The sequence below is a fragment of the Taurulus bubalis genome, assembly GCF_910589615.1.
Source record: "Taurulus bubalis genome assembly, chromosome: 2".
Taxonomy (NCBI): Eukaryota; Metazoa; Chordata; class Actinopteri; order Perciformes; family Cottidae; genus Taurulus; species Taurulus bubalis.
The window spans coordinates 17,538,782-17,560,953 of NC_136590.1; the positions used below are offsets into that span (position 1 = coordinate 17,538,782).

General features: G+C 42.9%; 2 protein-coding genes across 2 annotated transcripts; one reads left to right on the forward strand and one right to left on the reverse strand.

The window, feature by feature from the left end:
- Positions 1 to 479: 479 nt before the first annotated feature.
- cox19 (cytochrome c oxidase assembly factor COX19) lies at positions 480 to 1,829 on the reverse strand. Its single transcript, XM_079234195.1, has 3 exons — positions 1,700 to 1,829; positions 859 to 970; positions 480 to 754 (listed from the first exon to the last, which is right to left on the reverse strand). The coding sequence occupies exons 1-3, from the start codon at positions 1,779 to 1,781 to the stop codon at positions 661 to 663; spliced, it is 288 nt and encodes a 95-aa protein (XP_079090321.1). The 5' UTR covers positions 1,782 to 1,829; the 3' UTR covers positions 480 to 660.
- Positions 1,830 to 12,346: 10,517 nt separating this feature from the next.
- LOC306732929 (arf-GAP with dual PH domain-containing protein 1-like) lies at positions 12,347 to 21,324 on the forward strand (the record flags this gene model as incomplete). Its single annotated transcript, XM_079214107.1, has 9 exons — positions 12,347 to 12,438; positions 15,458 to 15,540; positions 18,440 to 18,552; positions 18,674 to 18,820; positions 19,980 to 20,063; positions 20,259 to 20,321; positions 20,731 to 20,802; positions 20,891 to 21,119; positions 21,296 to 21,324. The coding sequence occupies exons 1-9, from the start codon at positions 12,350 to 12,352 to the stop codon at positions 21,322 to 21,324; spliced, it is 909 nt and encodes a 302-aa protein (XP_079070233.1). The 5' UTR covers positions 12,347 to 12,349.
- Between the last annotated feature and the right edge of the window lie 848 nt (positions 21,325 to 22,172).

Genomic DNA, 22,172 nt, shown 5'->3' on the forward strand with positions numbered 1-22,172 from the left:
GACACCACTCACCCCAGCCAAAGACTGTTTGCCCTCCTCCCCTCTGGGAGGCGCTATAGAAACCTCCGTTCCAGGACCAGCAGGAACAGTTTCTTCCACTCAGCTGTCAACACCCTTAACTCTGCAGCCCCAATCCCATCACCACTACCAACCCCTCTCCCACACTAACACCAGACACCATTGTGTGTGTGTGTGTGTGTGTGTGTGTGTGTGTGTGTGTGTGTGTGTGTGTGTGTGTGTGTGTGTGTATATATATATATATATATATATATATATATATATATATATATATATATATATATATATATATATATATATATATATATATATTGTCATAGTACTTGTACTATGTTGCAATGACAATAAAGTTGAATCTGAATCTAAAGTCTGACCGCACTTTAGTTCAAATACAAAATATTTATTCACATTTTCATATATTATAACTTATATACAAACAAATTAGTTCATTCTGTGTAACAAACCAAGACCAAACCAAAGTCTCAGCTTCACACTCACAGCAGTCTTTGCCCTTAGTACGCCTTTGCAGGACTTGTGTTGCAATTTTTTTTAACAACAAATCCTTTGGTACGTTGAGTCCACAGCAACACCATCCTTCCATTTTTTCTTTCCCCCAAACAACGGCAGTGGTGGAGTAGCAGCTCAGGGTTTAGGGTCTCCGTCTGCTTGGCTGGGAGGAGGATCCATCAGGTCCTTGAACCCCAGTTTGGCCAGAGGCTCCTTGGCCATCAGCTGACTGGAATAATAAAAACACAAAAAGATAACAAGGAAATTAGCATGTTTAACTCTATTGCGTCAACGGACATGAAGGATCATGAAGAGGTGTGTGGCGCTTCTCACTTGTCCATGCGGCATTCCAGGTAGTGTTTGGACTGCAGCCGGCACAGGGAGTTGTCGAAGTTGTTGTCCCTCAGGCATTTCATGAACGTCTCCTTGAAGGCCTTACACTCTCCTGAAATGACCCACACCCACATTACTAATGCGTTTGAATAAATGTCCTCAGTGTTTGTTTATCTTGCAGTGGTTATTGACGATCCCCTTCGTGACGCAATCGAAATGTAAGAATGATTTAGACACAAATCAACTAGAAACTGCCTCATCATCAATACTTATAGGAATTATCTTATGGGAAAATGTATCATGTATCAGCAACGTTTTGTCCAAAGATGTTGCATTATTCTATTAACATGTTATACTTGGATTCTTTACCTATGGCAGAACATTTGAGGGAAAATGGCATATATCATAAATGTATTAATTATTTTGTTTAAAGAGTTTTGTGTTTTAAAAAACAAAAATGCTCCCCCTTCTTTCTTCTTCATTGCCTTTGATATATATTTGTAATCAGAGTTGGTGTCTTAGTGTCCCACTTTTTATCTACATATATCATTTATGTTTTTTCTATTTGTATGTTTAGGCTTTTTTCTGTCTATAAATTGTATTCTCTGTAGTTGCCCCCGTCATGTTAGTGCCTTAGAGCTGAACAAGATATCTTTAGATTCAAATGTCAAAAATATATAAAGAGAAATATATATATATATATATATATATATATATATGTATATATATATATATATATATATATATATATATATGTAAAGTATATCAAAGAGATCTCGGAAGAAGCAAAGTAGAAGCGTTAGGAAGTGTTATTGAGCCGACAGTCGGTGTCCTCGCTTACCAAAATGATCCAGAGGGAACGAGCCTTTATCGGGAGCCCGAGGTTTAAAACTCTTCGTCCCGAAATTCATGGCGGTAGACATGTTGTTGTTGTATTTTTTCTTTTAAAATAATACTATTATTAAAAAAGCTGCAAGGCTTTCAGTAAAGTACTGCAAATACGAAGTCCGCAGCGACACAGTTGCGTGACCCTGTTTGTCGCTTGGATATGACGTTTTGATTCGCCTGAGCAAACAGACATCATCAGTCGAGTCGATCGCATCGGCCATCGATCGGGTTTCAACTAAATCCTAATGCACTCATGAAGAATCAACAAATCACAACAAACATCCTGATGAGAGAACCACAGAGCCCAGATAAATACATATTAACCCCATGTAAATTAAGGGAAAGTCTGCTAACCAGACACGATATGACACAACATGGCCCTATGATAGAAAATAAAAGAATAGGATCACACTCACATACATACAAAAATTAAACAACTATCCCAATAAATGCTTACACAACACATTAAAATAATTAGGATTAGGATTATAATCATAATAATTGGACCTAATCTAATACCGCTCATATTTGTTTCTCTTGTGCTTTATTTCCAAACTATTTATTGTTTGAACTAGATTAAAACGTGTTTGAATATAAATTACATGTGGCGTTTTAGCACGGGCACTGTGAGTTTTTAAAAATAGATGTTAAGAGTAAGGAGGCCATTGTACAGAGATGGCAATTCAATGTGTTCTGGTAATCCACCGCTGGATGTCTCACTTTCATAAAATATGAGGGGCGGGGAGGAGGGAGGGGGTGATGGAACCGTATAGGCTTTATTATTATGCAGTCAGTGAGACTCAGTAATAGAGAGAGAGAGAGCGAGAGCGAGAGAGAGAGAGAGAGAGAGAGAGAGAGAGAGAACGAGAGAACGAGCACCGGCTCGGGTCCTCCAGTCTCGTCCTGTCTTCCCTCTCCACTTCAGATTGGAGGTGACAGGTGACCAAGCAGCCGGTCTGTCTCTCGGACTCCAGCAGCGGATGTTCTTCTTGGGTCGGGCTCCTTCCCCCGCGGTGTGAGGCTGGACGGATAAGCGCTCACCATGTCGCTGGAACCGGAGGGGAACAACCGGCTCCTGCAGGACGTGCTAGCGAGACCGGGCAACGGAACGTGCGCCGACTGCGGCAATCCAGGTAGGCAACCAACCCAACCCCCGCCGTGCGGATGCGGGAGCTGGTGGTCCAGTGTACGCCGGTGTATGCAGCCGTAGTTGCTTTAATTGCGCGTAGGATGCTGTGGTCATGGTGGGGTGGTGAGGGGACGAGCCAACTGGTGCTCCAAAAACCCAAACACGTCTGAGGGAAATTTGGTCCAGAAAGGATTTCTAAGGCCTGGCAGGAGAATCTACACCCATTTTTTTTTGCAGGTATATTAAAAAGAGACTGGACTCTGGACTTAGAGCCATAAACACATAAAACACTCCGGTTGTGTGTGTGTGTGTGTGTGTGTGTGTGTGTGTGTGTGTGTGTGTGTGTGCGTGTGTGTGTGTGTGTGTGTGTGTGTGTGTGTGTGTGCGTGCGTGTGCGTGTGTGTGTGTGTGTGTTTTCACAGTGTGTGTTTGCTGGTGTTGTGGTCTGGTGTCATCATGTTCTACACTGTCAGCATCACCATGGAGCTTGCTCAGTAATTATTGCTATGTGCATGTTTGTTTTTCATTTAAATGGCCCTATTTTATTTCATTTAATATGTATTTTTTTACCAGAGCTATGCTATTCTCGATAAAGCAGCTTCATCCCGTTCTTCATCTCTCCATTCTCTCTCTCTCTTTCACACTCGCCCAGGATGCCTGTTCCTTGGCCCTGGTTGTGGCTCCTCTGAGGACTGGCTGTCCAGGAGCAGCTTTTGGAGCCGGAGGCGCCCTCGCAGAATTAGATAGCGAGGACACTTGAAGAGTCCGTTTTGGACTGGAGGATGTTATCGCGTTGTGAAATAAGCAGAGACAAGGCTTTTGTCATGGCTGTGTGTGTGTGTGTCTGTGTGTGTGTGTGTGTGTGTGTGTGGTATGTGGCCTTTTGGTTGTCAGTACCATCAATTTACATACAACCAGTTCATTCACACTCCAGAACATTTGCCACATGAATTGCCATGAAACTTGCTTCAGCATTCATGGTTCCCAGTGGATGAATCACACAAATCTTTGAGTGATCGCCTCCCTTTTCATCCAGCATCACCAGCAGTTGAAAGTTTGTACTTACCCTTCAGAGTGTATGAACATCGACTCAACGGATTGGCACAAAATCTTGTGCAGACATTCACGGTTCCTACGTCCTTAATGTCCCGTCAACAATCGGATGCCGTGACATGTAGTCATTCATGGTGCCCGCAGGATGAATTATTATAATTGTGGCGCTCCCTTAATGTTTCCTCTTGGGTCATAATATGTTTATAAACGGATGACACTCCCATCAAACTCAGCTGTACTTTGTGTTTAATGCTAATCAAAGCTTCTCTATACGACATTAACATAATTCATGTATAGCAGCAAACAACTATTTGTACTCTAAAGCAGAGAATGAAGTCTCTCTCTAGCCGCGAGCCGTCGCCATGTTGAGATACGTGTGGAGGCAACAGATATACTCTGAATTTCTAGCGTTAAAGCAAGAGACAGCTACACGGACACACGTGGCTGCAGACGTACAGGTCTTGTTTGGGTAAAATTAGCACGATCACCGATACCCGTATGGCCTTTTCATTTGACCTAAACTGTTCTGCAACGATCCAAAGAGCAGAGAGGAAACATTGGCTCTGATTATTAAAGGCGTGCTGGTTTCCCATTTTACAATCATTACATAATCAGATTTAGCCCAGCTGAAGCAAAGGTGGGACAGATGTGCTGTGCAGCTGCTGTGGGATAGTCAGTGAAGCTAGTTGCTGAGGGATGACCGATCACAGCTAGGGGGATCTAATGAAGTGACTCATATGTGCTCTCTGATCCCACAGTGAGTGCTTGAATCCCCTCGTGCGAGGCACCTGAACACAACCCACAGTAACCGCATAACGTTGGTTGAACCCAACAGAAAGCTTTCGCTCTATATTTGAGTTCAAATGCCGGGCTCCTGCCATGAAATGTCAGGCAGAGCAGGCTGCACGGCTGGAAAGCGCTCGGATAGCGATTCATCAACCAGAACGTGTCTTTCTCCATCCCCCTTCCTCCAGACTAGGCATTCCCAGGCTCATAATTCATATCGCATCATGATGGTCAAGATATGAATTATTGATGTTGGCTCGGCGGCTCCGTCCCAGCAGGGGGTAGGGGGGGCTTATCTCGGTGCCTTTTTGTAGAAAAACAACAACACAGTTTCATTACAGCTCAAAGCACCACATATCATCTGAACACGGCAAAATAATGCTGTGTACTGGAATAGGTTTGAACTAAGGGATGCTTAGGGAGAGCAGGATGTAACCGGTAGTGCAGACTTATAGATGTATACTTTCTACTGATGAGCCTGCTAGGTAATATGTTATATGATTGGTAAATGACAGATGTTAGCATTGCCATTGTGCGAAAAACACCGCCATGTCTTCCCGATGACTGGATGGATGGATCATGTCTATTACTTGGGCATCCCTAAAAGTCACAGTTCTTTTTTTCAATTATTTGACTTGCCTTTAATTGAGACTAACGACGTTTACCTTTGTTTAATGCTTCTATTGTTTGCCTAAATATTTAGATAAAACCAACTCATATGTAAAAAAACAAAAAAAAACAGAATAGCATTCTTAAAGCAAAGACAGACTGTCACATCGTCAACAGTGACCTGCTGTCCTCCCTCACCCTTATCTTGCCATCACAGATACAAAATCCATTAAGCGGACAGAAATCCTGCGGTAATTGGTCTGAAAAACACACAAAGTGGCAACACAGCATGTGTTTTTTCATTTTTTTCATGCTTAGTCATTCTTACTCTGCCCTTCCTTACCTTTGCGTTTTTTCTTCTTCCTCCCTATCTTTTCTCTGCTGGTGTGCTCAGATGAGGCCGCTCAGAGGCTGAGCCGGGAGCTTATTGGTCAGGGTTTTCTCTGTCGGTCAGCAGCGCTGTAGATCTGCCCTTTGCTAAGGACACACAAACGAGCAATTCCCTCCGGAGAGAAACCTCAGCAGTCCTCTAAGGTGTGAAGATGGTGTTTGTCGAACAGCAGCAACAGCAGGAACTATGATGAGAGTGGAGGTGGTATAGGCTCATATGAAAGCCTGGTCATGGCTTTCCAAACTGTTTTTCTATGTGTTTTTAAAGGAAATTAGGAGAAAACTGAAAAATGCTGCATTTTCCCATTGCAACACCGTGTCTTAATACATTAGAAAATATCCCTCGCCAATTGTAGCATTGGTAATGTGTTTGCCTCACGCAAATTGAGACTTTTTTATTCATATCCACATATGTTTTATTTAGTTATTATATGAATATTCACTGTCAACTTACATTTGTAGGCATATGCTTCTCAGCCACACCTATACAGCATTCAACCTCTGTGACCTCCCCTTGCGGTAGATTGATGGAGACACCTCATGCTCAAATCCCCATGATACCTTTTGTTAATTATGTAGCTAAATTTGCGACAGTACGATTTCCCAAGGCAACTTCTTCAGGTCGCACTCCCGTGCCGCTGGAGAAGGCGGAGGTCTGATCACATTGTCCTGTTTAAGGTGCGACAGGCTGCGTTCCAACAACATGCAGAGGGGTTAACGCTTGCAGATACCGGTTCAGTGAAAGGAAGTCATGCACATAATTCAAGCAGGATTGAATCGAGGGAAGAAAAAGAGTATCACCAGCAGGAAGTTGCCCTTCAAATTTGGAGTCAAACTGGAGAATCCCAGTGGGAATCAAACCTTTTTTTTTATGAGAGAAGTTACAACAGACTGATCAAAAAGTTACAAGGTAGCTATTTGTCATAAACAGTCTAATCCTTACCTAGTGATGAAAAAAGCTAAATGTAGTGATATTATTGAAAGGCAGATCTGCTACAAATGTTGCTCCCAGGCATTTAGCTTTCAGAGGGCATATAATGAAAACCTTTTAAAGTTCAAATAAATGTCAAAATGGAGTGACCTTTGTTAGTTAAGAAAAGGGGGAACATCTTATTCTTCACATTTAAGGAAGGAAGGACGTTGCGGGTAACCCACAAGTCACACCTGTAGCTCAGGACCAAGGGAGCAAATGATACGTTGTTGCATTTTAGTTCAAACATGAAGTTGCACAGACATAACTTGTTGATTGAACCGTTTCAGCGATTATGACCAGAGTTTGAATCAAGGTATAGACGAGAGTGGTTCGTGAGTCGTAGGTTATAATGGTTGCTGTTGAAGGAATATGCCGAACAGCTGAGCCACCGAAGGTGAAGCGTGAATGAAACAGCTGATGTACGACGCAACTTCAGTGCTCTGCCCGAAATAATGCAGCGTTCTATTTAAGCGTCCCACATCACGGAGATTTGTATGATAACATATTCAAATGATTTCATTAAAATGCAAGAAACTTAACATATGTGCCCCACTTTGCAAAAAAGAAGGATATTTTTCCTTTGAAATTACACTTAGCAAACAAAACCTGATGTTTAGAGTCAAGGACTGCAAGCATAGTATGCAAATGAAGGAAAGGGGAATCCAAAGCAGTCTGAGTTCTGACTGCAGTGTGTCTGTCAGGGTGGAACATCAAATACTGGACACTTGAAGCATAGCACAGATGTAATATACAAAAGGACACAAATTGCAGCTTTTCATGGACAAAATTCAACAGATTCAAGTGGAATCCTGTGTGCTGTGCACTGTATTTACAGTAATATTCACTCTTGCAAATGTACACTATGAAAACTCAGCCTTTGGTAATGAGGAAGACATCAATGATTTCCCTTCTACATTTTTTTACACTCACTGAAGTTAAATAAAAGTTGAGTAATGTACCAGACAGAAAACAACAGCCTGTGCTGCAGTGCCTGTCAGGGGGTTCGGCCAAGACATGAGAGGTCCACGACCTCTGCTGGCCTCCGCTGTCTCGTCATTAACCCTCACCATGAAGCAGCCACTGTCAGACTGATGTGTACACTTCCAGGCGTACGCGTGAAACTGCTGCAGATGCAGAAAAGTGCCTGTGAATACTCCAAGGCACAGGGGCTGCCATTGTATGAATACAATGGCCTTGTATAAATACAATGGCAGCCCCCCCGTCATCCATTTATCCCGCATCTGCCCTGCAGTAACGCCACAGGGCCTTCTTTCTTCAACCTTCTGCGGTCATAATCAAAAGCTCTGTTGACCATACGAAGCGTGTTACTGGACTTTTTTTACTTATTTAACAATTCCTCAGAGACGGAGCAGCAGCTCTTTAACAAACAGCATATGAGAAACGAAACAGCAGAGTCACACTATCAGGAGCTTTGCACCTCCTGTTCGCCACGACCACTGTGCATCTGTTGTTCCCTTTAATCCTGTTGCCAAACATCTCCTATGAACATGTAGAGGAGGGAACCCTGTGTGTGTGTGTGCGTGTGTGTGCGTGTGTGTGTGTGCGTGTGTGTGCGTGTGTGTGTCTGTGTGTGTGTGTGTGTGTGTGTGTGTGTGTGTGTGTGTGTGTGGTTAGTCAGTCATGTGGCCACAGTAATCTCCATGAGTGCTGTCTGCTTCTCCATAAGGCCTGACTCAGACAGCGATGACCTCACCGCCGAATGGCTGGTTGTGTGATTTTTGTCAGCAGGGTTGTGTTTATGTGTGTATTTGTGTGTGTGTGTGTGTGTGTGTGTGTGTGTGTGTGTGTGTGTGTGTGTGTGTGTGTGTGTGTTTGTGTGTGTCGCTGGCAAAAACTAAGTAGTGAGATGTAACACATTTTATTTGTTCTCATAAAAACGCCATTTCCGGTGCTTTATGCTTAATCGCAAGCCAGAATGATGAAAAGATGAGTTGACATTTAAAAAAAAAAAAGAAAAGAAAAAAGCTTTTGCCGCGTTGTCATGGGTTAAGAGAGATAAATCGGAGGACGATTATCGTGGATGCCAGCAAAACCTGCAGGGAATCTTGTGAGCTCACATCATCTCTCTCAGGCACGATAAAGAACCCCCACTCTTCCTCCTCTCCCTTCCTCCGTTCCTCCAGAGGACAGAGAAATGTAAGAGTTGTATTTGTATCAGCTGTGTCTGCATGGATGAATGTGTATTTTGGAGTCTGGTGATGGAACTAACCTGATAACTACTCCGGCTGAGATCTGATCAGAACTCTGCCTGTTTCCTCTCAGTAAGCTAAATAGGATTTCCCCCAAAACCCCATTTTTCTTTTGGTGCCCGCTCTCCCTTTATGAGTAGGGATACTCTTGTAATGTTTGCTTCAATTATGTCACTCATATTGCCCATCAGCAATTCAGCACTTTCCGTATTCATAGCCTGACCCTGAGCTGGTGTTCTCTTTGTTGCGGCGCTTGTATGACGAAGATCTTCTCACCCCTCCTCCTTTTATCTCTCCCCGACCCCACCGCCATCCTCTCTGTCGTCCTTCTGTACCGCTTTTCCCAATTTCATTTCCTGCCCCCTGTCTCTCTCTATCTCTATCTCTCTCTCTCTCTCTCGCTCCCCAACCTCACTTCTCCTTCCTTTCAACTCCATTCTCTCTCTCTCTCTCTCTCTCTCTCTCTCTTTCTCTCTCTCTCTCTCTCTCTCTCCTGCAGAGCCGGACTGGGCGTCGCTGACTTTGGGTGTGTTTGTTTGCCAGGCATGCTCGCTCCTTCACCGGATCATCCCCCAGATCACCAAGGTCAAGTCCGTACAAGACACGTGGGATGCCAGCGAGGTGGAGGTAGGGCAGTGATAGCCAACATGCATCAGAGCTCACATCCCCCCAAAAAATCTTGGAGGTATCTATCCAAAAACAAGCACACGTCTGATAAATGAAACAGCACCTCCCCCTTTCTCTTTGTCCAAATTCATTAAGCTCGAGACATTATAATTCTCAAGTTAAAGACGTGTTTCCCCTCAAACCTGCTGACCAGCAGATATATCTTTGTCTGCTTAATCCAACGTTTTTTGTGCCAGACCGTTTCTTGGGTGAAGACCATCGACTGTGTGTCCAATTCACGGGTGAGACCAGTTGCCAGGCAACCAGTGTGGACTCCCAAGAATTATCATATTACATTTTCCAAAATGTTGGAACTACTCCTTTAAGGACGCTTGGTTCTCACACGAGTCCGAAAAAAATCACATGATTGTGTGATTGTGACACATAATGAAAAGTCTTGTTGGTCTTGTCTTATTTAATCTTAAAGGTTAGAGGGACATTAATAAATATTTCTGTGACCGCTACATAAAAAAAATAATACTCGCACACAGCGATACATAAAACACACAACAAAGCACGCTTTAGGTTATTCGATTGAATTACAGAGTCACACGCTTGATTGTCTTTTAGCCCTGATTTTAAACTAAATTGAAGTGAACAATATGTGCCACAGTCTTTGATGCGTTTGTCCCAGCTCGATGACTGCTTGGATTCCTGTCAAGTACCTTAAGGGCCCGGCTCATCAGGTGTGTGTGTCGCACAGGAGGCTCTGGTGCCAGCGGGTTAGACAATGGGACTCTTGTGACAATGATCAGTTCCTCGTATGGCAGACAAATGCTAAATTCAAACTTAGGTGTGAGCTTTTCTGTTGGCCTCTTAGTGAAGAACATACAAACTGGTATGCATATGAATACATTACAGACACACACAAAAGAGGTATGGAGCCCATGGTAACAGGGTCTGAAAATGTCACATAATTTTTTATTGTTTCTATGGAAACAAACTAGTCGGGGGACATTTTCTTAACAATATAGATTGAAAATAAAGCAGGAGGAGGAAACATGTCACTGATTTATGTCACTGACAGTTTTAGAGCCAAAGCTGCAGTGTATGTCGGTCAGGCATGGGGTTTTAGGAATCTGGAGAACAATAGGTTACAACAGATACGAAAGAAAGTTGCATCTGGCGTATTATAGCCAATACAAATAAGTTGAAAAAAAACTAAAAAATCTGCTTCAGATCATTGCTCTTCAGCTGACCTCTGACTTCCCTTTGGAAGGAGAGCGTTTCCTAAAAGGGATCAACAAAGTACCATTCCGTGGGTAGGAATGTGTTCCTTCAGTGTGTAAAAAAAAAGCTGAGCTGTGCCCCCTTCGGAAATAAGTCGGCAAGAAATATGACATCTGTGTGCAAATCCGCAATAAATAATTTGTTTGTAAGACTATATAGTCCAAAAAAGTTCTGCCCTGAGTGGATCGTGTCAGCGGTTTGATAAAAAAAAAGCCTTTTGGGGGGAGGTGATGTTGACATGAGTCAGAAGGTGAAACAGGAGGTTGGAGAGATGTGGGAGGACAATAATTGGCATGTACCGGGGATTTGCCTTAAGAGGAGAGCGAGGTGTGAGGTTAAAATGTAAGAGTAATACTGTGGAGCCGTGGGTGTTTAAATATAAAAACCAAAACACGAGCGTATTAGTTGATTAGACAACTGGATTTGATTGCTGTGTAGGAAGAGCCTTTGGCTGTAGAGCAAATTAGATTTATCATTGGGATTGCATGAAGGTGGGCATGTTTTAATTGAGGAGCTCTTTGACTTTACGTGAGAGAGAAAAATCTGGACTTTTTCGTGGTCCCGCTTTTTTGTTGCCACATCATCGTGGACATTTGGTTATTTTGTTCAACAGTAACTGGACGTAATGCTCTGTTGCTAGCATCTCACAGTCTGGAATAGTGAGCACTTGACATAAAGGGGAAACCACACCGTATGACGCAGAGGGGGACATTAAATGGAGCCTGATCTTTGGCTTTGACAACATTGATATCCTGTTCTAAATGTCACACCCGACATGTCGGATGCATCACATTTTGGCAGCAGATGTGTCTCCTTCTCGAGGTTTGTGGTTCGGTTGAATTTATTTGCTGCTGTTTGATCTTCATAATAAATAAAAACGCTGCGGTGTTGCATCCCTTTTTCTGGTGCCCCGCAGGGGATAAGAGAGGCGCGTTGAGGGATTCAGACAGGTGGATTGGGCTCAGGGATTATCCCAGGATGGGACGCACATTGGAGAGCGTGAGGGAAGAAGGAAAACGCATTCAAATGCAGTGTCGCCAATTCCACATTTAATATGATACCTGAAAAGGTTCTGTCACACCTAATATTGTCTACGCTTAAGCACATTTGTAGTTTTGTAGTCACAATTCTCCAGGGTTTATTTCCTTGATATGTCTGCTGTAAAAAAGTGTTGGTATTTAATTGTATTATTCCTACTTCTAGTGTCCTAAAGGAGCAAAGATGTTGGTCTTTCTTTTATTTAGATCTGATTTTATTTTGGAATCCAATTGACAAGTTAAGGAGACACATTATGCGTTGTTAAAATTGCACACTTTCTGTAAAATTTGAAACATATTGGCTTTTATTACTATAATAGCTGTGCAGTGTAGATCCACTAAAAACTGTTATAGCTGGTTGGATAGACGTTTTTTCAGAATAAAACACCTCTAAACTGTGTGCTGGTTAACAACTACTAAAATAAACTGCCAGATAAAAATATAAGTGAATATTCCACTTTGACCAGTATTTAGCCGTAAAATGACTAAGTTGTGTTGTGTTCTGTCTCCCTTGCAGTTGATGGCCACCGCAGGAAACAATGCAGCCAAGGCCAAATACGAGCAGAAGGTTCCTGCTTTCTACTACAGACCAACACACACTGACTGCAAGTAAGTGCTGGTCCTCTCAGTTGTAACTTTCAAACGTCAATGCTTGAGGTGCAGCTAGCATGATGTCTATACTGGCAGAATGCTGCTGCCAGATTACTGACGAGGACAAACAGACAGTCTCATATCACCCCCATTCTCAGGTCTCTTCACTGGCTCCCCGTAGAGCATAGGATCTACTTTAAAAACCTGCTTTTTATCTGTTTTTATTTATTTAATTTTTTCACTATTTGTTGTATTGGGTTTTTTACTGCTCCATCTTACAGCACTTTGTGACCTTTTTGTCTGTGAAATGTGCTTTAAAAATAAACGTATTATTAATATATTATACGAGCTGTCGTCTGAAAGGAGAACATATTAGCTAACTGAATTCTCCTACTTGCTAGTTAGCTAACAAACAACCATTTGCCAGGCTAACTGCCTAGCTTAACCCGTGTTGAAGACAATACATAGTACAGTCCGTCCTCTACTGAGTGTCCACCAGTGTCACTTAAAGGTTGTGTGTCAAGGTGTAATACAACCTTTATTGGACAAAATATCAACACTGACTTGTAAATTGACTCATATTTTGACAACTGTTTCCAGTGTAAATAGTAAAGAGAAAGAGAATGGCGTGCCCTTTTGGGAGATGGCTGGCCGCAGCTAGCATGAGTGCCTTTTTATGAAAGACATCTTGACATTTATCATATGAAAAGCACAGATGTAAACAATAAAATGCCTGATGGCTGAAGAAAATGAAGCCGTCGTTAATGTTATTAGTAACACCTGTGCTCTTGTACTTGAACAAGTCAACGGAACAAAATCCCCAAATGTTTTCCCCATAGTCCACCACTATGAAAAATATGTCTGTAAAGCTGTATAATAAGGTCCAATATGAACGTTTGTATGGTGAAAGTAAAGTTATGAAGGTTTTATATTTGTAAAAACCTCACCCAGAGCTCAGAAAATGCTAGTTGTTTGACATCTCAATGTATAGTCCAAGTTTTTTTTTTCACGTTACTAGGAGCATCCACTTTCATGTGACACATGACACGTCATTTGATTTAATATATAACGATATTGATAAGTGCAGATTTAAAGTCTTACTTTGTTCTATAATTGACCCTTGGTGAGCTCATCGGTCCATATAGGTGAAAATAAGGCGGCTACACTGCATGCTGATGAGGGCCAAAGTACTGTACACCATGTTGTGCGGTGGGGTTGTTACCGTTAATGAAGATATATTAAACAGTTACACCTCTCACTGTGTATAACACACACAAAAAAACCTTCCTCTTCCTCATCGCGTGTATAAAAGGCCAATAAAAGGTATTCACACACTACCAGTCTTTTCACGTTTTATGGTTTTGTAACTTTGAGTCACAGTTCTGTTTTCGGAGGCTGCTCGAGGACTATTCTGAACCAACAAACATGATATACTTTATTTCTTCTTCTTTTTCTACCTTTTCCCTACTTCATACAGTTTAGTTCTTTGTGTAAGCTGGGGTAGTGACGCAGATTGTCTCGAACATTGTTTCATGTGTCCACCTACCTTTCCACCGAATCAGATTCAAATAGACACAAACAGAACTAAGACGGGTGGAGTGAGAGAGAAAGAGAGAGAGAGAGAGAGAGAGAGAGAGAGAGAGAGAGAGAGAGAGAGAGAGAGATGTGTTTTCTGCCACAGCGTCCGCTCCATTGGTGTCTGTTCTTGTTCGCTCACTCGACTCCCCCGACTGGGCTACCACAGGGTTTTTTAGTTCCAACATCATCATACTGTCATCAGTAGGTGCCATCCAAAGGGATAACCGCTAAGAGCAAGGCGCTTTTTCCTCTTCCTGCTGATGGAACGGTTGTTTTGAGCCTGAAGGTGGAGAGGGGAAAAGAAACAGGATGAGAGAGATCGTTGGCATGGTGATGTGCCAAGTGTTGCCATCCTAAAGAGAAAGAAGCCTGTCTAAAACTCAGATTGCTTCTTTTATAAACAGCTTTGGTATAAACTGTGAAAACAAATTGCTGAAGACCATGAGCTCAAGGACTATTCCATTACTCGGTTACAATCGGGACTTAAAGTAACAATAGAGAAAAAAAGGAAAACAATTAAAGATTAAATGCTCTGTCATTGTATTAATCAATACCACTGTACACACTATACAGTGTATATATATATATATATATATATATATATATATATATATATATATATATATATATATATATACTGTATATACAATTGTGTTTGTATGTGTAATATTAATCTACAGCTAGCAGCCGCTAAACTACAGATATGAGGTTAGATATGGTGGCACAGTAGTAATCTGGTCATCTCACTCTTGGCAAGAAAGTGGAAAAAAAGGATTTCCCAAATTCTCAAACTAGTTCTTTAAATAGATACCTAAATAAATAAATAAGGTATACATAATTAATGGGGGGATTGTTCTCTTTTGCAAAAATTGCAATAAATAGTTAACAATACATTTTTACTTTTACAAATGGAATCACGCAGGTGACACACTCAAAGCTTCAAATGCTATCTGGTCATATTTGACTAAAAGAGCCATTCGAGGCGATGATTCTTCACCTTTCAACATCTGTACTGCAAGGATGCACAATATGAGAAAAATATCGATAACGTAAAATATTGTGATACTTGCGATAAATAAACATATATACTTCTTGTTGAATAAAATGAAAGAGAAAACAAATTAAAGGAAATTATTTCCAACATCTTTTTGTTGAACATATTGGACTGAACACAAAAGGAATCAATTACAATTAAAAAGATTATAATTTAAAACATGTTTTTGTCAGAAAGAGAGAGCGAGAGAGAGGTCTGACATTCAACAAAGGTCCCACGGTTGGAATCTATCCGTGGGATGAACTGTAACCATTCGCTATAAACGTTTATTGACTTAAAGTGCGGGTAATACTGTGTAGGAAAGAATTCACACGTGTGTAACACAGGCCAGTTAGTGAGTGTGTAGCTGAAAGCTAACTGTGGGCTTTTTTTTCTTCCTTCCTTTTTCTTTTTCTCTGTCTCCAGGATGCTGAGAGAGCAGTGGATCAGAGCCAAGTACGAGCGGAACGAGTTTGAGTTCATCGAAAAACAGGAGCCTTACTCTGCAGGTACCCGCACTGACATGGTTGTACTTGTGAAGACCCTCATCGGTGTCCACTCCGATTGAACTCAGACACGGCCGCACTGCTTGAATAATGAATGGTGAGGTGTGCGTTGAAAGGACTTGGTTTACATAGAGGACTATGTAAAAACACTATTGAAGGAATAGTTTTGGAAGGTCTCAAACACTTAATTCATCATAAAGCATTGTTCCACACTTTATAAATGATGGATTCGCCATTTGTAAATGTATTATACATATATATTACAGAGACAAACAAAAATAAACGGTAAAACTTTATAATAACTGCACACTGTGAAGCATTATATAATGTTTCATTTACATATGGTGAATCCATCATTTATAGTGTGGAACAATGCTTTATAAATGAGGAATTAAGTGTTTACTCATACTTATAATACGGGTAGATCAAATCAAGCATTCTGATTGGTTGAGAGTGAGTCACGAGGTGTAGTTTATTCAGCCATAAAGTACTGTACAGCCTGTTTACATTTAGAGCGTTCCATATCAGTGCGCACTTAAAATAACAGGTAGATTTAAATTGCGCGACCGTTAGTTGTCATTTCAAGCTTGACAGTTACCAAACATGTTTCGTGTAAACTTTGATATTGTAACGTCCGCAGTAACGACTCGCATACGTTGGTTTCCTTAACTTGCAGGTGTATTGCTTGAGTGTTCACAGTATTGCAACGGGGCTCTTCGCTAACAGTAACGTTAGCTCAAACGGAACAGCTAACAAGCTCACGTAGCATCCCCCACACTAGCATAACGAACGACAACACACACGTCACTTCCTCCCTAAAATGAGATGAGGAATGAAAAGGGTTTGACCACAAAATCATGATAATTTCTAGTGAGAGATAATTACGTTGGTAATTGGTCCCAACGCGGGGCAAGTTCTCTAAACATCATGGAGGAGAAAAATGACGGAGAAAAGATGGACAGAAGCAGCAAGAGCACTTCTTTACATCGGTGGCTGCGTGTCATCCTCCACCTGCTTCCAACCGACCTGGTCAGATTTACTGACCAGGCAGTCAGTTTTATAGTCCCGTATGTGCGTCCCGGGACTATTTTCTCTGTCGCTGAAATGCGATACACAAGGTTTGGTGGCTACAACTATTTTGTGCTGAAAGGGAGCTTACTATTACTATTTATAAAGTCGCAGGTACCCGTATTATAATACTCGAGGCAGTACTGTGTCTACAATAATGTACAGTTCAAGGGTTTGCCGGCCCGACGCGCACAACTCCCTTGAACAGTACATTATTGCACGACACAGTACTGCCTCTCGTACCTGCTTAATTAACTAATGCTTCATAGCGTGTAGTTATTATAAAGCGTAACCAAGGATAATTAAAACGGACGATCTTTTGTTGTGCTAATCTTGCGCTTTTTACCGTTCGATAAGCAGAACCTTGAAAACACCTCGGCAAAACATTTCCCAGTGGATCCCACTAGCTGGAATGAATTTATCCTGAAACAACCATGGCTGACTTTCAAACATTATTTTTCTCCCGTCTCCTCCTAAGTATGTGTGCATATGTTTGCAGAAGAGATGTGTGTGTTTGTGTGTCTGTGTCAACTAGTATATATTTCCCGCTGTTGGAGATGGAGCTTTGTGATTGGCTCGCAGTGACCTCATTCATTTATTGCTACACACACACACACACACACACACACACACACGTGCAGACAGAGTGTAATAATATGAGTCATTCTGTCATCTCTATATCTGCATTCATCCTTTCTTCATTACTCATTATGGGGTGTATGGCATCTGTTTGTCTGCGTGTGTGTCTGCGTGTGTGTCTGTGTGTGTGTCTGCGTGTGTGTGTGTGTGCGTGTGTGTGTGTGTGTGAGACTGACTGTCGGCAGCAACCAGGCCCCCACCAATGTTGAAAGTTGACCCGGAATGCAAAGAATAGGAGGAAGAAAAAAAGAGTGTCAGGGAAGGAGGCATGGGTGGGGACAAGGAGGGCTATTGATCGATGAGGTAATGCCAGTGGAGGTGAATGTTTCATGTCAGAAAGTCGCAGCCGCAAAGACGCACACACACACACACACACACACACACACACACACACACACACACACACACACACACACACACACACACACACACACACATACATGGATGAAGCGGAATGCAGAGGGAGACAGAGGAAAGTTAATCAATGGCAGTGGGCATTTAATAGGGAGAATGTTGCAGTGGAGGAAAGAAACTATGTGAAAGATTAGATTATGATACTTGTACATGTATATTGTTACTGAATATAGGCCCCGCTTATCCGTTGCTTCCTCTGGACAAATCTCTCTTCGAAATGTATTATTGAGCTTTTCTATGCTCTCTAACTCCTCGCTTCAGCACAAGTTTTCTTTTTCTTTTCTGAAAAAAATACATGCTCATTATAAATCACTATAACAAGCCAGATGGCTGAAATGTTAATCACCTGATGATCATGCTTCGACATCTTCCACCGCCACCAAAATAGATCCCGATGAGAAAGAAAACGCGTCAGAACTAGAGGAGTGAGAGGAGGAGAACAGTGTGGGCAGAGCTTGTTACCCAAAAATAGACGGCATTACTGGCTATGAATAGAACATTGCATCATTAACGTGGAAAAGGATGTTCTTTGATCTTTAGAGGCAAATTTAATCTCTCTGTTCGCCGTCTCATCCTGCATTTCCTGCTAAATTCGTCCCTCTCTTGTCTGTTTGCCTCTTGGATGTTGTGTTTTTCTGTCTTCTACATGCAATTTCAAACAATATTTGACTTCTGCGTAACTGAAGTCACATCTTACAACGAACCAACATCTCACCGTTGCCGTTGTAAACGCCTCCTAACAGCCTCCAAACACTTCTTCTTCCCTTCACTCTCTGCCCAGGGTACAGAGAGGGGTTCCTATGGAAACGAGGAAGAGACAACGGTCAGTTTCTCAGCCGAAAGTTCATCCTGTCAGAGAGGGAGGGCGCGCTGAAATACTTCAACAAGCAGGACGTAAGCGCGACGATGCGTTCGATTTTAAAGGGGGGTTTTTCAAAACCCTCAATACACAGGAAAATTAATCCCGTTTTGTCGTCTGTGTCTCCCCACACATTCCCCCTCCCGTCCCCCCAAGGCCAGGGATCCCAAAGCGGTGATGAAAATCGAGACCCTCAACGCCACCTTCCAACCAGCCAAGATCGGCAACCCGTGCGGCCTGCAGATCACCTACCTGAAAGACAACAGCACAAGGAACATCTTCGTCTACCACAGCGACGCTAAGGTCATTTTAATACTGTGCACTAGTACAGGGTAGGTAGCATGATGTGTTATGATGTCTGCTTTACTAATCAAACTTGGACTTTGAAGTGTCCCAACATTAGTTCATCTCCTGTTGGCTTTTTCCGACAGAGCAGTCAGAAAGTATTTGGATAGTGACAGAGTTTGTGTTGTTTTGGCTCTGAGACAGTGACTACCGGGAGGGGGACTGCTGACATTTAGCTTTACCTCAAAGGTGTCTACATCCATACATTCAGAGAGGAGGGCAAGAATTGACTTACTGTTCACAAATTGGAGGGCTTTGGGGTTAGGAAAAAAAACTGAAAAAGGGCTGAGACTGCTGCAGCGTCCACCAGTATGGATGTGAGCGACCTCAAACAGCCTTCAAGCTGAAACTCAGCACTTTAACCTTCACTGGCATGGTTTCATTTCAAAGATCAAAGCTGAACACGATGGAAAATGTGCCGCAGTCCTTCGGTCAGGCCCCGCTGTATTGTCTGACGTGAAATATGTTGCCCCACATCCAAATCCTCCTGTAGGGTTGGAGCGTCCCTCCTCCCAGGTTATCACGGTCACTTCCCACTCCCTCCTGGGCTCAGCTTGGTCCTTCCTCGTGGGGAATGATGAGGTCAGAAAGTTTTCCTGGAAAAGGATGAGCGCTGCTAATGATAGGGAAATAGAGAGAGAGAGATGTTGTGAGCCTCTACACTAACCACCCACTCGTTCATTTCGGGTAGATTTTTTTTTAAACAGTTTAAATATATATAATGAGAAATAGAAGGAGAGAAAGAGAGAGAGATAGTTAATGAAAAAGGGGGGAGAAAAAAGGAGAAGATTAAAGAGGAGAGTGAGCAGCGCCTGAGACAGGAACAGCACTGCTCCCTCTGCTGGCAGAGCGGTTTTACTGCAGGCTGTGACAGCAGGAGTTCGTTGAGTTCATTCAGTGTCACTGTGACTCTTGTTCTGTGGTGGAGGTATCGACAGCTCTGCAGCATCCACATGGCACAGGTGCCTCTGACGACACCTCACTGCTGCCTTCACTGGCATTGGAGATACAAAAAATAAACATAAAAACAACATTACTTCTTCTGAGCCCCAAGAAGAAACTGTGCAATTTCAAGCAGGACTTGTTGCATCTGAGGTGTGTTTTTGTTTTGGTGCAGGAGATGGTAGACTGGTTCAACGCCATCCGAGCGGCCAGGTTCCACTACCTACAGGTGGCCTTCCCTGGAGCAAGTGACGAGGAGGTGAGGATTTGCTGCGAGGGAAGATAATTGTTAAAGGTGATCCCCGATGCATTCCCAAGCCAGCCGGGGGGGAACATCCCAGAAGATTATACGTAACACTTCAGTCACCATGGGATGGGTGACTAACCGAGCATTATGTTCAATATCACATGCGTGCTTTCGTTTCGTGTGACCCTTTTGGCTTTTCTCCTCCAGCTGGTGCCCAAACTGACCCGAAACTTCATGAGGGAAGGATTTATGGAGAAAACAGGTCCAAAGGTTTGTGCTGCCTGCAACCCCTGAAACACTTTGCATTGAATGATGCATTTTTTCTTCCTCCTCTCAGAATGTTTCATTTGAATCATTGTAGATACATTTGTTTGAGCTGTTAAGACCTGAAAAGGTAAAAATACAAGCCGGTATTTTACAATAACAAATGCAAAGATAAGGGATTAGTTAGAAAAATGTGTGGCCATTTAATGCTCACCTAACCAAAGTCAAGTCAAGTATTATTTATACAGCACATTTACTTCAAAATACATCGCACAGAAACACAAATGATAAAAAAAAACATTTAAGATAAGAGGGTATGATTATTGTTAAGTTTTGTTTGTTGAGTTATTGTTCAGGCTTCATTTTGGTGACACCTCCCTCCCCCGGCCTAACTGTCTCTCTCGCTCTGCCGCAGCACACGGAGGGCTTCAAGAAGAGGTGGTTCACAATGGACGACAGGCGACTCATGTACTTCAAAGACCCTCTGGTAAGACGTCCTTTAATTGTTCAGACCGACTGGCCGCGTTTGGCCCTGCGGTAGTCCCTTCACTCTGTCTGTCCCCTCTGTGTCCCAGGACGCCTACGCCCGGGGCGAGGTCTTCATCGGCAGCAAGGAGAACAGCTACACCGTCCTGTCCGGCTTGCCCTCCTCCACACAGGGCTACCACTGGAACCACGGCATCACCATCGTCACGCCGGACAGGAAGTTCCTGTTCGCTTGCGAGACCGAGGCCGAGCAGCGGGACTGGATATCTGCCTTCCAGAGGGTCATCAATCGACCGATGAGGCCGCAGGAATATGCAGGTGCGGAACATTTTGGCGAGAAAGAAACCTTCAGTCTCATCTCATGTATGAGTTATTAAACGGGACACGCAGAATGCTTTTCCCACATTAAGACAACTCTGGCGTTGCTCCTCAAACATCACACCCATTGTTCTGTACACCACACACATTTTTGTATTTGTTTTTGCTCTTTGCAGTGGAGGCCCATTTCAAACACAAGCCCTGAAGGCCGCCACAACTCGGCTGGACCGGCCCAGTCTCATTCAGATCAGAGACAACCCCCAGCGTGTGTGAGCAGACACCGGGGCTGGAGGGGGCGGGGATGGGGTGGGGGGATTTTGGGGATGAGAGAAGAAGAAAAGAAAAAGGAAGAGGAAGAGACAGAGGGACGCGAGCCCATCTATGTGTAGAGAACCTGAACTCTCATGGGGGCCGAGGGGGTTGGATCGTTGGTGATCGGAGGCCAAAGGGTAGATGATGTCATCACGATTACGCCTACCAACTTTGTGCTATACATTATCACCCTACCCTAACTTCTGTGGACCCTTTCCCTGCAATCCCCCCCCACCCCCATCATCATCATCATCCTCTCAGATTTCGTCTCGTGAATGGTTCATTCCACCTGTAATCTAATGTAAATTATGTAATCTAGAGTCATTTCACTGGTCGCTTAACAAAGACAATGCATTGTTAATTTATTGAATGTACACTTTTGATGACAGTGGCTTACCGTGTGTGTGTGTGTGTGTGTGTGTGTGTGTGTGTGTGTGTGTGTGTGTGTGAGTATGTGGAATCGTGATGTTTTTTGTTGAGGACGCTGTGAGGTTGAACCTCTCTCACTGAGACCCTGTTAAACCTGAAACCTACAAAGTGCTGTTAACAACAAATATGCATTAAAAATACACACACACACACACACACACACACACACACACACACACACACACACACACACACACAAAGACACACACAAAGACAAACTCTCAGTGATCACCGTAGCTGTTAACGTAGCTAGAGGTGGCTGATCCGCATCCGGACCGGGTTCTTCAACGACCTTAATCTGACAGCTGTTCT